At 47.8% G+C, this 14,581-nt stretch overlaps 1 protein-coding gene across 1 annotated transcript in view; it reads right to left on the bottom strand.

Annotated features, from left to right (window-relative positions):
- The window catches only part of SLX9 (SLX9 ribosome biogenesis factor), a 55,262-nt gene that overhangs the window by 1,562 nt on the left and 39,119 nt on the right, over window positions 1-14,581 (bottom strand). Inside the window, exons 3-5 of the mRNA XM_075027757.1 lie at window positions 10,843-10,911; window positions 6,642-6,795; window positions 1,429-1,497 (exon numbers count right to left, since the gene is read on the bottom strand). Of these exons, the coding sequence (XP_074883858.1) occupies window positions 1,429-1,497; window positions 6,642-6,795; window positions 10,843-10,911 (292 nt within the window). The remainder of the gene's footprint in view (window positions 1-1,428; window positions 1,498-6,641; window positions 6,796-10,842; window positions 10,912-14,581) is intronic.

Genomic DNA, 14,581 nt, shown 5'->3' with positions numbered 1-14,581 from the left:
TCTGTCCAGTTTTGTGCAGAGGAGAAGAGGGGGCACACAGGGGATCATCTATGAGAAGACGGTGGTGGAGTTGCCTATTTGGATCTGTATACAAGTCCCTCCTCAAGTGGTGTTCCTCACCCATGAGTTCCAGCACAATGAGACACTCACTGGTGGCACTCAAGGCCATGACCCTTGGGCTTCTGCAATGAGCCAAGGAGGGACTTGTCCAGAAAGGCAGAACTGTGCAAGACAGGCATCCCAGCACTGACACAGGCCAGTTTCAGACAGAGAAATGTATTCACAGAGTGTGCTGGACAGCAGTGCTGGGATCGGTAGGCTGATTGATCTCCTCAGCCTCAGTTTGAAGTTGAATGGCTCAGAACTGACAGAAATCCTGGAAACAGGGAAGACAGAAAGCAAATACTGCCAGATCACAGTGCCTAGCCCCAGGAGAGCTGTGCTGAGGGGAAATTAAGCTCTTGATGCCTAGTGGCAGTATAAAATATCCAACGGGTTATACAGAGGAATAAGGAGTTGCCAGATCAAGTCCAAGAATTATTCAAAAGCATTTAGTGCTTCATTTTACAAGAAAAGGTTTGTCAGATGCCAGTGGACAGCTGTCCTTGTAAGGGACGTACAGCATGTAAGTTAGCATCCCAGACGTGTTCTAACAGAGCAGCTGTAGCTCCTGATGCTACACAGAGTTCCAGGAGCTCCTCACCTACACAACTGCAGGATGCTTTCCTATCAGCTAGACCTATGTGGGCCTGGTGTCATAAGAGACTCAGCTGGATGTTGCAGCTCCAACTCAGCAAGCCAAGACAAGGGACGCACCACCTGGTTGATAACCACATCATCCATGCCGCACAGAGGGACACAGTACAAACATACTCACTTGGTACAGCCAGAAGTGACAACTGTGGCCAGGAAGAACAAGATGACCGTTGGTGTGGATTTGTCCTGAAACCCCACAGACCACACACAGGAGGCCCAAGCCATCACTTTCTTTTCAATGATGCAGGGAAAATGAACTCTTAAAAAGGAGCGAGTGCAGTTTCCTGTGCTCTCTTTGCATAGATTTTACATGAGACAGAAGTGGAAGCAAACTGAATCCATTCAGAATTGACTAAGTCTGAGAGGGACTAAGGCAGAGGGACACCCACAAATATCCTGCACTATGTAAAGGGGAAAATCAAAGCTGCCGCCTCTTCTAGGGCCTTCAGATGTGCAAGACTGAAACACTGGAACTGGTTGCCTAGAGAGGTTGTGTGATCTCCATCCTTGGAGATATTCAAAAGCCATGTGGATGTGGTCCTGGGCAACCAGTTCTAGGTGGCCCTACTTGAGCAGGGAGGTTGGACCAGATGACCTCCAGAGGTCCCTTCCAGTCTCAACCATTCTGTAATGCTCAGCAGGGACTGGACACTCTGATAACTGAGTACTTACAAGAGCCGGCATTTCTGAGCTTGTTTCATCAGACAGAAGTCTGCTGGTTCTGCCTTTGCTTTTACACGGCTGTGGAGAGAAGAAACAAAACAAATGAGTGAGCGTTATAGAGAAGTGGTAATTTAGCAATTGCTGGGGAGATGGAAAGAGTCCAGGGGTTCTGCATCTGCCTTCCCAGAAAATATAGGTAATTGTCCTGTACGGAAATTCTCCTGAAAGGCAATTACTTCCATAGCCAGACAGTAATGGAGATGCAAACTTCTGCCACAGACTGACAACAGCTTAGAAGTCAGGACTGAATGGGCAGGAGGTAAATGCACTAAAGAAAAATCAGATCACTTAGTTCTAGAACTCGTCATTAGCTGTCCATGCCCAGATCACTTTCTGCTTATCACGAACCTCCAGGTCAAACCAATACTGTTGCATGGAGAAAAGATCCCATTGAACTTCCCCTCACCACCAGACACACGTCACCTCTGCACATCTCATGTTCCTTGCTAACACTGCAGAGCTCCAACATCGGCAGACATCAGTTATAGACAGTACCACGGTTACTCAGCAAGAAGAGGGAACTGCCAGCCATGCTTCAGATCCTGCAGCAGGACCACTGGGATAAAAGGTGTAACTTACATTTTAAGACAAAGAATGGCAATATTTCTTTCTCCCTGTAAACACCTATCCTCGCCAAAGACTTGCCAGTTTAAGTCAGCTGCAAACAGATTAGCTAACGAGAAAGCACAACAACAGAGCTTCAGCTTTTGCCACCAAACAAAGGTTTGCAAGAATATGGACTCATGGGAAAGCAGGATGGTGCACTATGTGTGGCTGAGGCACAGCAGCAAGCATAGATCTGCATTCTCTGCACCCATTTCTTATTCCCGGGCAAAGTCCAAGGAGACCAGAGGTGTAATCCCATCCCGCACAGGATACTGGAAGCACGTGATGCCTGATGCAAAGCAGCGGCAAAGATTTACCACAAAGCAAAGCGCTAAGCCCAAGCAAGGGACACGCAGGAAGGGCAGTGACTGCTTTTGCGACTTAAAGTGCACAAGGGGAGTTGCTGGTAGAACTGGACATTAAGGAAAGGAGAAGAAACTTCCATTCTTCAGGATTACACAGATACAGAGGTAAACAGAAGCAAGTGGGGAAAAGGGTCTGCCCCCGCAGAGTGGCTTCCCTCTGATTTGCCCTGGGTCCGAGCCCCAACACACAGCCCAAGGGCGAAGAGGGTCTGCCTCCCACCCCTCTGTTGGGGCAGGGCTCAAGGAGGAATCTTCCCTTACTGGTGGGTGCTGGGGGCCAGGGCCTCCCCCACCTGATCTGCCCCAGAGCCCTTCAGCTTTCTTAAGGTTAGGAAACATGACAGTCCCTCACCTTCTCTTCAAGACAGCAGGATCTGGTCTCTTGTTGGCAGCGTTACAGTGACCTCCTCTTCCTATTTCCCTCCCTGACCTGCTACCCTCCATCCTTTTATTCTGCATTTTCTTCCCCGTTCATCCTTTCCTCCTCCTCCCTTACCCCATATTCCTTCACCCTGGCTCACTTTCATCATCCATCTCTACTTGATCAGCTCCTGCTCCTTTTCCTCATCTCTACCTCTCCTCATCCTGGCTCATTTTATTTTTCCTCAAGGGGGATCCTGGTGGACCCAAGCTGCCCTGATCACATGTGATTTATCCTCAGCCCAGAACAGTGTGCCCCAGCATCACAGCTCCCTGCCAGCCCAGACAAACCCAAACAGTGTGGATGTATGTCAGCCAGCCTTCGCAGCACAGAGCCTGTGCAGGAAAGGGCAGCCAGGCAGATCAATGCCTGCGTGCTGCTCCTGTACCCTTCGGTCCTTCTCGAGGTCACCCCGGCACTGCTGGCATTACACAACAGGCCACGATTGCCCAGGAGGAATGGTGATCAGCAAAACCAGACAAACACCTACAGGGGTTTGAGCAGCTCCTGTCACACTGCTGTGTCCACTGGACTGCAAGATACAGAAAGACCAGGAAGCATCTCTGCCCTCTTCATGTCTGTTAACTGTTTGGCACAGGAACAATTTCTTGTCCCAGTCTGCCTGGATTGCTCACAGAAGCAGAGAGAAATCCCTTCTCAAGTTGGATGGCAACCTGCAATCACCGAGCAGGGGCTTGCCAAGTCACCATGGCAGTCCCTTCAAAGTTGAGTACCTCTGCAGAGGGTGACAATGCTTAAAGGAAAGCCTTTCCAAACTACAACCTGGTAAGTACAAGACCACGTGCCCCAGAGGCTGTGCCTCTCCAGGACAGCTTCCTCCTCCTCCGCATGCCATGAGGGCTGCTTCAGGCTGTGCAAGCCCAATTCTGCCTTGAGCCACCCCACTCACTATTTTAAAGGGCTTGGTGCTTCTGAAGGCTTTTCAGTTCCACTTAACAGCTCTGCCCCACCAGTCTGGCAGGTTCGAAAGGCTGCTGCCTGAATTTCCCCTACCAAACCACCAGCACACTGCCTGCTCATTTGGACCTTGCTAGTAGCCCTGTTTCATTACACTTCATTGCCTTCATTCGTTATAAAACAGAATAAAAACCTCACTGTAATGCTCTCTTACCCAGCAGGAGATCAAATTCCTGGAGAATCTAATCTTTTATTAATAATGCTGACAAATCACCAGAGTATTACCCTTCATTTATGTAATGATTCAAATCCTATAAAAGCCTCCTCTGATTATTTCAAACACTTATGCACACACATCCTCATGCAGTCCAGGAAGCCACAAGCCAGCAAGGGGAAGAAGAGCACTGCAGCTCCTCCATGCCAGTACCAGGGGGAACTGCTTTTTGGTTGGCATGTCACAGGCAATCTGGGTGACATCAGTCAATGCCAAGCTCCCACCTCTGCTGGGCCGACTGCAGACGGTGCTGGCCAATCCTGAAATTCTCAGCCGGGGCTGGGCTTCTCTACTGTGCTGTGCCACAGGTGCACTGGGCTTTCTAGACACCAGAGTCTTGTAGCCAAAGTGAAAACAGAGCCAGAGTTTGAACTCAAGCCTCCAGAAGGAGAGGAGGGCTGCCACACTCCCACAGGAGGTCTGGGTTTGGAAAGAGAGGGAACTGACAGTGCTTCTCTGAGGATGTAAGGCTGGAGATACGTGCAAGACCACTGAACGCTTCCATGTGTGCCACACATCCTCTGCCATGAAGTGTACTACAGAAGAGAAGAGCGATTGCAGTAGCTGGAAGGACCATTTTGGCCAATGTTCTGCTTTGAAGCAGCCTGCAGCAGATGGCCAGAGAGGGCTAAGACCAAAGCAAGCATATAGCCACATCCTCTCTAGTATTTGCAGCTCAGAGACCTTGTTCCAGCTGCAGTTTATATACATGCAGTAACTCTCCAAGGAGCTCTCCTTATTGGATTTGTCAGGTCTCACCTAAACCCGCAGGCTTCCTTCAGCCATGACATGCTGCAGCAAGGAGCTGTGCAGAGCAGTGAGCCTGCTTGCACTGAACCAGCTACTTGCTAGCTATGTTTGATGTCCTTTATTTCTCATACTGGAAAAGAAGATGAACTACTTCCTAACCACATCACACTTGATTTTATAGACTATTACGTTCCCAAGCCTCTTTGCCTCTATGTCCTGTCTAGGCTGAGGACTCCCCAGCTCACTTAGTCACCCCTTAAGCAGAAACTGTGCCAGATCCTCCACTGTCATCCTTGTCATCCGTCTCTGAGCCTTTTCCAGTTCTACTATATCTTTTGAGCTGGTCCAGAATAGCAGGCTGCAGCAATACTGTATATTTTTACTATATCATGCAGCCACCCAGGAAAGCAATACCCAAAGGAAGCACCCTACCTGTCCTCCCTCCCCTGTATGTACTTTCTGCAAGCCACTCTCCTGGATAGCAGGGGCTCAGCCACCAAGGGGGCTGGGGGAAAATGATGAGGGGGAATGACTCCTGAACACAGCCTGGAGTCAGATGCCACATGTAGTTGTGGCACATCATCACAGAAAGAGGGCAAAGACACCTAATTCAGGCTGAGGCTAGGCTCTGGCCCAGAGCTCCATCCAACCAACCCTCAGTGCTCGGCAAGACTTGAAACTCAGTGTGTACTTTTGCTGTTAATTCCCACTGAAAGAGAGGGCAGACTGGCTGAATGGCTGCATAAAGACCAAAAAAAACGCCAAAACAAAAAGCTATTCAAAGAATTAGAAGCCAAGTTAAGGAAGTATTTTCCCATGCTTAGATGCAAGGTTCATAGCTGCTGTTTGTCTGAGAAGTGGCTCTCCAGAAGCACAGGGAACTGCCAACTCAGCCACACTCTGTAGGTGGGTGTCCCACCTGGATCAGAGTTTATTTCTGGGGCATCCAGCAAATCACAAGAGGGTTCATGGTATCTCCAGCCATGATCTGCAACCAAAGAAGAGGGTGCTTTGCCAGACAGCCACCTTCTTGGCTGTTCTCTAATCCAAGTGCTTTCTTATGGTCAAAACAAGTTTCTGGTTCCAACCCCTACTGAGCAACTGGAGAGTAGGGACCAGCGTTTGTGCAGCACGCAGAGCACTTTTATTCTGCACTAGGGGATGTAAAAGCAGCTGCAACACTGACCAGATGGTCAGGCAGAGCACTGCATTAAAAAGGAGGAAACATAAGGGTAACCAGAACTCACCCTACGGCTAGCTGGGATGGTTGACATGTGAGTGTCAGAGGATCAGAAATAGCCCTTCTCTTTCAGTACAATAAAGGGAATGGAAACACCATCTTTCTGTTCTTGTCCAAAGTCACACTGCAAGCCAATGGGGCAAACAAAGAGTCTGGCCAGAGCGTAAAGCTCTGCTCAAAGGACTTGAACTGCCTCAGGAGAAAGCCTGGAGGTCTGGCAGGACAGAGCTGCAGGCTGCAACACCTCAAGTCCAGATTCTCAGGTGAGCTCAGCAGCATTACACGCTGGACACTTCTGTGTCTCTTGTACAACTCCCAGGACGTCTGGCTGCTCCCAGCCTGTCTCATGCCAAGCCTCATCTGAGCAGTACAGTTCCCCTCTTAGCTGTGGATTCAGAAGACACATTTAACCTTTTTTCTTGTGGCGAGTGAAGCATGGAAGGGGGCGAAATGGAGTTGAGAACAAGCCCCTGTTTTCCTGACCACTGGCACCGAGCTTGCATTGCCTGTAGCTACAAGCTGAGCTGAAGGGCACTTCATCCTACAGGAAGAAGGGGAATACACAGCCCATCCCTAAATGGCACATACCTCTTGGGTGGCTTCCTGCCTCTGCCACCTGTGGTCAGGTCAGAGAGCTCAGGTAGGGCTTCCATCAACGGCTGCATGTCTCCCACCACAGGTGTTGCTTTCCGCTTTGCTTCGGCTTTTTGCTTCTGCTTGGCTAGCTTCACACTTTCTATTTCTGAATCAGAAACAAGACATTACTGGAGGAAGGGGAAGCGTTTGCAAGACATAACCCTTGAGCTAAAAAATTCATAGGCTGCTTCACCATCTACAGGAAAAAACAGGCCAGAAGTGATTTAAACCAGGAAAAGACTGAAAATAATGCAGCTGGGTAGTTCCCTCCCTTGCTATGTTTGCTTATACCTATATACATCTCTACTGACATTTGCAATGGGAAGTGAAATCCCCAGAGTGATTTTGTCTGAACTGTTTCCATCCCTTGCACTGCTCATTGCTCACAGCAACACAGTACGGGAGTCCTGGGGTGGAAAAAAACACACTGACCTTGCATGGAATTAGGAGAGAGAAACAAGAGGGGAAGGGACAAACCAAATACAGTCAGCTCCACATGTGGCATTAAACAGTCACAGTCCCATCTCTGCTTTGCTGTTGGGACAAAACAATGGTCTCCTAGCACAGGCAGAAAAGATGGACTTAATTTCTGTTGTTTACTTAGTTTGGAGCAAGTCAAAGTCTCACCTTCGTGACTCATGGTGGAGCTCAAGCAGTCAGTCACTGGATAAACTGCGCCCTTAGAAAAGCACTGCACCAAGTGACAGACACAGAGGCAGCTGGCTTTTCCTTGAAACCACGTTTACCAGTCTCCCTGCAGCAGCTCTGAGCCAGGCTGTGGGCACATAAGGTTCTACAAAGGTTACGGCAGTCTCCCTTTTTGGCCATGGGAGGTGGGCATTGAAAGCTGCAGGCTTCTGCCTCAGTCCTCAAAGCTCTCTGGTGTAGAAATAGGTCCCACAGCTGTCCAAGCCTTACAGAGCCAGCAGCCCCCAGGGTGAGCCCCAGCAGAACATGCTCTCCTCTTGGACAGCCCACAAAAGCCCAGCACTGCTAACAAGCCTCCAGCTGAGCTCCAAGATGCCCCAACCTGTCCCAGAAGTCCCTTGATGATGACACCAGAAACAGCTAAAACTCAGCGGGATCCATGAGCTCCTTTTTCTTCTGTCAGGTAATGACTGGGCCTTGAAGCCTGCTGCATTACCTTGACCCCCATGAGGGGTACCAGTGCTGCGGGGTACATGATGGAGGACTCCACCTCCTCCACGTGCACTCAGCGGAGGCCGCAGTGGAAGAGAAGGCTTCTGCTTATTGCCTTGGACAATGAGTGTATTGCAAGGATGAGCCTCAGCACTGAGCTAAAAACTCCTTGTCTGGACAGGACGGAGCGCAGTGCCAGCAGCCATGGGGCCAAGCTGGCGACACAGGGAGGCCAACAGCTGCCAACGCAGCATGGCCACAGAAGCAGGACTAAATCAGCACAAGTATTTTTGATGGGAACACAAAGGCAGCCAGTCCCACTCTACAGACGGCAGGCAAGATGCCACCAGCAATTCTGGGTCTAATCCTGCTGCCCACATTCAAGAAAGCAGAACTCAAATTCACTGGCTCCTTTAATATCCTTGTCTTGTTTGCTCCCCAACTCAGCCGAGTCAAAGAGCAACAGTTTTTCACAAACTGCAATTTTGCTGTACATGGATGTTTGTGACAAATGTGGATTGTAAATGCTTCTCCTCACAGCAATCCCTGCCAAGAACACAGCTTTCTGTTCTGCATCACTTCTTTTTTTGGTCTGGCTTTATGAAGCTGAGTACTTCAGTGCTTTCATAAACAGTATGTGCTCAAAATTTTCAGACACCTGATTCTGCGCAAACATCCCAAATTCTTTTCCTATGAAGTCTTGTTCGTCTGAGGAGCCATGCGATATATGTATTTTTAAATGTGCATACTTCTAATGTCTGAAGCATTGCATAATTTTTTTCCCTCTCTAGTCTCTCCTGAGATGATTTATTGGAATGGAAGAAATCTCCAAGTTTTGCGTTTGCACCACTGGGCTGAACTTTAGTTCCCAGGGTCTTGGCATCCAGTGTCACAAAAGCAGCCCTGGGACAAGAAGAAACAACAAACTCTTGGGAAGATTTAGGAAAACAGAGATGTAATGATAACAACTTCAGCAGTCCAAGTTGGGTTCTCTTTTGGGGGGCAAACACTGCAAAACCCACAAGGAATTGGCAGAGTTATCTGCATCAGATAAAAATCAATGCGTTTCAGTTGACTGCAGCTCTTTAAGGTCACAATGTTAGAATGCCAAGTTTCATTTAAAAATCTCCATCTCTGGAAATACCAGTTCATTTCGCTCCATCAGCTAATAATAGCAATATCAGTTTCTTTACTGATGTTTATATAGGCTCTTTACAGCTATTCCACTTTTCTTAATAACAAGCTGCACACCTGGTACTAACAGTTGCTGACTTTTCTTACAGAAATCCCCAGGTACTTGCTAGCCTTAGTAAAACATTTGCTAGCGAATGCTGGTATTTGCCAACTGGCCACAAGTTTAGTGGGGAAGTCAAGAGATCCAGCAATTTAGGTACTTCTGTATCTGGGATGCATTTCTAATACCTAGTATCTTCTAAGACAGAGATAATTTGGCCTGAAGTTTTCTATCTTGGTGTTCTCCTCAAAACAAAGCCTCTGCCTTTCATTTGTATTCCCTCATCTTAGTAATTTCAGAGCCAAGAGAAGAGGAAAGAGGCCACGGCAGGGCCAAAATAACATACGTGATCTTGAGAAAGACTGATGCTACCAAGACAAATATGCAGGAGGACACGATTAAGAGAGTGTAGGGATCCTACTTCTGGGTTTTTCCAAGGTGGCTGACCTTGACTATGGGAACAGTGCTGTCACCTAACTGCAGGAGCAGAAGCTCTGTTTCTTGCATAAGACACCATTCCCATGTACCCCTTTTACTGTGGATTCTGTCCTAAAATGCTGCTGAGGACATGCTTTCCTCCATGGTACCTGGTATCAGTCCTGGTATCCGGGGAGAGAAAGCTCAACTGTGCTCCAGCAGTCGCCTCCTCTGTCACCACAATAGTATCAGAAAAGGAGACACCTTTAGGAGCACCAAAACTACAGCCGGCAGGCCAGGCGTTAGGACTAGCACAGCCATCTATGCTTTGTGCCCAAAAGGGACACCGGGGGTTGCAGATGTCAAAGGTACTTGGAAGTTGTTGGTTGGTGATAGGGAGGAGGTTTCCTTCATGCTCATGGTGTTAAATTATCAGCTTTTTTTGTAAAAGGAGCCAGACACCTTCACTGCAACCGGTGAAATCACAGGTTGATGGACTTGAGCTCAGAACTCAGGAGCCAAGAGCATATGGTGTGGCAAAAAGCCACATCCCTCAGCCCCAAATAGTCTGTCAGCAACTCTGTTGGGCAGGAAGGTGTTAAGGGAAAAGACTGTCCCAAGAACAGCTCCAGGTGGCAAGAGGAATTCCTCTGCTACACCAGGTAGCACAGAATCATCTCTTACTGTGCTGAGATACTTAAAGCAAAGATACAGACACTTCCCACAGGAAACAGGAGCATTTCTGCCGTGGGCTAGTTTTGTTTAGCTCATATTTCACAGCTTCGAGAAAGACCAGACTGCCTGGTAAGTGGGTTCACTGACCTGTGGCACGTGGGAAAGAACAGTAACACAACCAGCAGCGTCCAGAGACCTCCCTTGCAGAAGGGCAGGAGGGCCCACTGCAGGCTTTCACCACAGAGCCTTGGGATTAGCTGCTGGCTGCATGGGGTTCAGCTCCAGGCTGTCCTACCGTCCCCAGAGCTCCTCAGGGAGGAGGAGCTCCACTATACAGCTAGTCATATATGTACCAGAGCTTTAAAAGACAGAGAAACATGCTATGCCTACATGGGCACAGTGTCCTATCTGGAAAAATAAAGGTTTTATGTAGTCACTTACATTATACACGGAGGAAGATCAGAAGTAGGTGTGGGGCAATGACTCAATCTCGGTGCTGAACACTGAGAAACAATACCTGGGACTTTTACCCTATGTGCTGTAGAGCAGATGTGAAGGTTTCTGAGAAGCATTCAGTCTCCCCCAGCACAGCCCAATGCTGCCACCCATGCCCCACGGACAGAGAGATCCAACACAGCCACACTCTGTGATGCCCATGGTATGGCCGTGTTTCGGAAGAGTACTTACTCTGTAGCCATCTTTCTTTCCTCAGCTTCATTTTTTCTTTTTTGGAAAGAACCGTTTTTCCTTCTAGACCTAGAAAAGAAGAGAGACGTGAGATGGAGCCTGGCTCCTGCACACAGATTCAGTGCTGAACGCTTCCCAAAGATAGCAGAGTCCATAATATTTTGTTCAACCCTTGATGCTTTTGAACTTGCTGGTAGGTCAGGCAGGCTGCAGGCAGACCAGGGGATACACCACATCTCAACTTTTAGCCGAACAAATCAAACCTGGCTCACTATTGGTTAAGAAATAAGAAACAGGCAAGTAGATCAGATCATCAGCACCCTAGGCCCTGTTTTCTCAGGCCAGGTAGCTCTTTGAGAAAAGCTTTTTGAGAGACTCTTGCCCCATGTCCTGCACTTCTGCATGAACCTGGCCTGGGAGCTGGCCTTTTCTTTTGAAGACGAGCCACAAGTCACGGGAGGACCTACAGGTTCCAGAACTGGGAGCAAAAAGCAAGTTTTTAATCTGAAAATATGCAGGCTGATAAAGCTAAGAAGAAGGAAAACATGGGCTGCAGACATGTGTGAGGGTAGGAGGGGGAATGGCAACCTGCCGCGGCTATCAGCATCTGCCTGCCCAAGCAACGGCCTAAATGCCTGCCCAGACAGCACACAGCAGGCAGGGGAAGGACTGAAAAGGGTCTGAAATACGCAGATCCATGGCAGCCCTAAGGAGCAGCCAATTACTAACAGCCTGTAAAAAAGCCTAGTACCTACTATATACCAAATTCGGTATTTAGAAACCAGCTCTTGATCACCGATATCCAATACCAAGTAAAATAACGTCACAAATATTTTTACTGCAGATCCCTTGCAGACACTATAAAATTTTATCTTATCTCCAGTGTTTAAAACAAAATTGACTTTAGTCAACTTCTCTACTGAAATGTGCTGTGAATTCTGCTACAGGAATGCCAATGGAGGAATAAGCTCCCCAAAGACCACTCCTCTCGCCTTAGGTTACTCTTAAGACTGGAAAAGAAAAAATACCCTTTTTCTCCCCAGAAGAAACAGAAGAAAGGAATTCACTGCAACTCTAAAAACAACTCACTGAGGACTTCTCTGAAACTGCAAATCTTTCAGGATGATTTAAACAAAAGCAGGATCATAATTTAGTAATTTCAATGCCTGTCGTGGTTTAACCCCAGCCAGCAACTAAGCACCACGCAGCTGCTCACTCACTGCCCTCCCCCACGCAGTGGGATGGGGGAGAAAATCGGGAAAAGAAGTAAAACTCGTGGGCTGAGATAAGAACAGTTTAATAGAACAGAAAAGAGGAAACTAATAATGATAATACTAATAAAATGACAACAGTAATAATAAAAGGACTGGAATATACAAATGATGCACAGTGCAGTTGCTCACCACCCACCAATCGACGCCCAGTTAGTCCCCAAGCGGCGATCCCCCTGCCCCTACCCCCCCAGTTTATATACTGGGCATGACATCCCATGGTATGGAATACCCTATTGGCCACTTTGGGTCAGCTGTCCTGGCTGTGTCCCGTCCCAACTTCTCCTGCCTCTCCAGCCTTCTCACTGGCTGGGCATGAGAAGCTGAAAAATCCTTACTTTAGTCTAAACACTACTTAGCAACAACTGAAAACATCAGTGTGTTATCAACATTCTTCTCATGGTGAACTCAAAACATAGCACCGTACCAGCTACTAGGAACACAATCAACTCTATCCCAGCCAAAACCAGAACAATGCCTTAAGATGAAAACAAGCCTGCTGGGGCCAGGGGGATTTCTTCATAAAGCCAACAACCACCACCATGTTTTGAGTTTCTAGAGGACATGGAGAATGAAGCTGTAGCTTTCACTGCCTCGTGTCCCAGAAAAATACATCACTGCAGTCAGTGCACCCAAGAAGCAAGAAATAAAACCAGGCCTAGAAGCCATCACTTACTCACAAAGTTCAGGGATGTCTTGAAGGGTTTGTATGAGACTGATGCTGCTATCCATTTTTCTGTCTCCTGCATAAAGCACCAATGCACGGGCACCCTTCTAAGCCTGGGCCAGCAGGACAGCCTCGCCAGGATGCAGCGTCGGGCAGTAACAGAGACAAACATCTAATCATGTTAAGGGCAAATTCCTCAATCCGTTTGCTATGGTATCAAAGCAGATGCTAAAACAACTATTTGCATGTTCCAATAACCAACTCCCAGCTACCCCCACGCTCAATCACCCCACGTTTCTGCAGTTACAGGGAAAAAAAGAATGAATCACGAGAGGCCAAAACGCAAATTGTGCCCTGATGATCTCTGAAGGACTGCCTGCACAAGACACCTCTGCCCTGCCTTTCTGGCTGCCCGAGCCTGCCCAGATTTCAGCGGCAGCGGGGCTGGGGAGATTTGCCCCCTCATCTGAAAACACGTTCATTACTTCATTGGGAAAACAGCGCCTGGCAAGATTTGTTAATGAAAATAAAAAAATTTCAGCCAGCTGGCCAATTCTAGTAATAACATCAATTCAGGTTTTTTTGGTTTGTTTTTTTTCCCCCAAACGGCAGCAGCATATTTAAGGAAACACAAAAGCTGTTTTCTTGGCAGGAGCCCAACCTCGCTGCAGGCCTGGGACGGCAGCCGGCACCCGGGCCAGCAGCCGCAGATCGCCAGAGGGGTGCAGGGAGGGGAGCCGGCTCCCTTCTCCACCCGTCACGAGCAGCCGGTTTCTGCCCTTTTTCACCGCCTGCTCCCTGGACACCTCCATTTTATGTATCCCTTCCTGCCCCTGAGGAGGTTGTTTTGCTGCTGGAAGGTGCCAAATCGTGTTTGGCAACTTCCAGTCGCGATGCCGAGTGCCAAAGCCGCTGGAAACCCACTGGAGAACAGCAGAGGCAGAATGTAGCTAGTTAATTAATGGCAGACTGTCCCCAAGGTAGTCTTTTATTTTTATTTAGCTTGCAAGCACCTATGAGATCAAAGCCAGACCGCAGCTCCAGTTTAATTATTTTTCTGTGAAATCAGAAGGGGTTTGTCCCCCCCTCCAGCCCATTCCAAATGTAATTTAACAACACTTGCCTTTGAAATCTTGTGCACAGAAGAAAGGTGAGCAAAACTGACTTACATTAGCTGAGGGTAATTTACATACTGTAAACTTGACAATTATTCCTTTTAGCAAGGACGTGTTTTTTGTTTCCTCTGATCTGCACAGTACAAAGCATCTCAAATATAAACAGATTAAAAAAAAAACGCAATAGCTTTTTGCTTCCTACATCAAGTGTTTGATACTACTGGCAATTCTCAGGATCATGCTTTCATGGCAGACAAGCAGATTTTTTTTGAGTATGGTTTCCTTCATTTCGAAAAGGTTGAGTTTTTGGGTAAAGGACTCCTTAGGAAAAAAAAAAACAACAAACAAAACCAAACCATATATATATGCCTGCTTTCCATAAAGGACTCCTTAGACTATACATATATATATAGTCTAAGGATATATATCCTACCTTAAAAGTCCCCATTTTATCCTTTCTAGACATTCAGAAAGAAGCTGGACTGGGTAAAATCCGTAACACTACAGGCTTCCCTGAGCCCTGAGATCCCACTATTTAAGTTTGACTCCACGACCGAGAGGGTGAAAACACAGGTTTCACAGTTCCACGAAACCACATTACTTTGAGGACTTGGCCATGAGCAGAAATATGAAATAAACCTGTGCCTGTGCATTGCCAAACAGAGGAGGGTCCTTCAGCAGTGGGC

The sequence above is a fragment of the Buteo buteo genome, chromosome 5 (assembly GCF_964188355.1).
Source record: "Buteo buteo chromosome 5, bButBut1.hap1.1, whole genome shotgun sequence".
Taxonomy (NCBI): Eukaryota; Metazoa; Chordata; class Aves; order Accipitriformes; family Accipitridae; genus Buteo; species Buteo buteo.
This window is presented reverse-complemented; position numbering and strand designations above follow the sequence as displayed.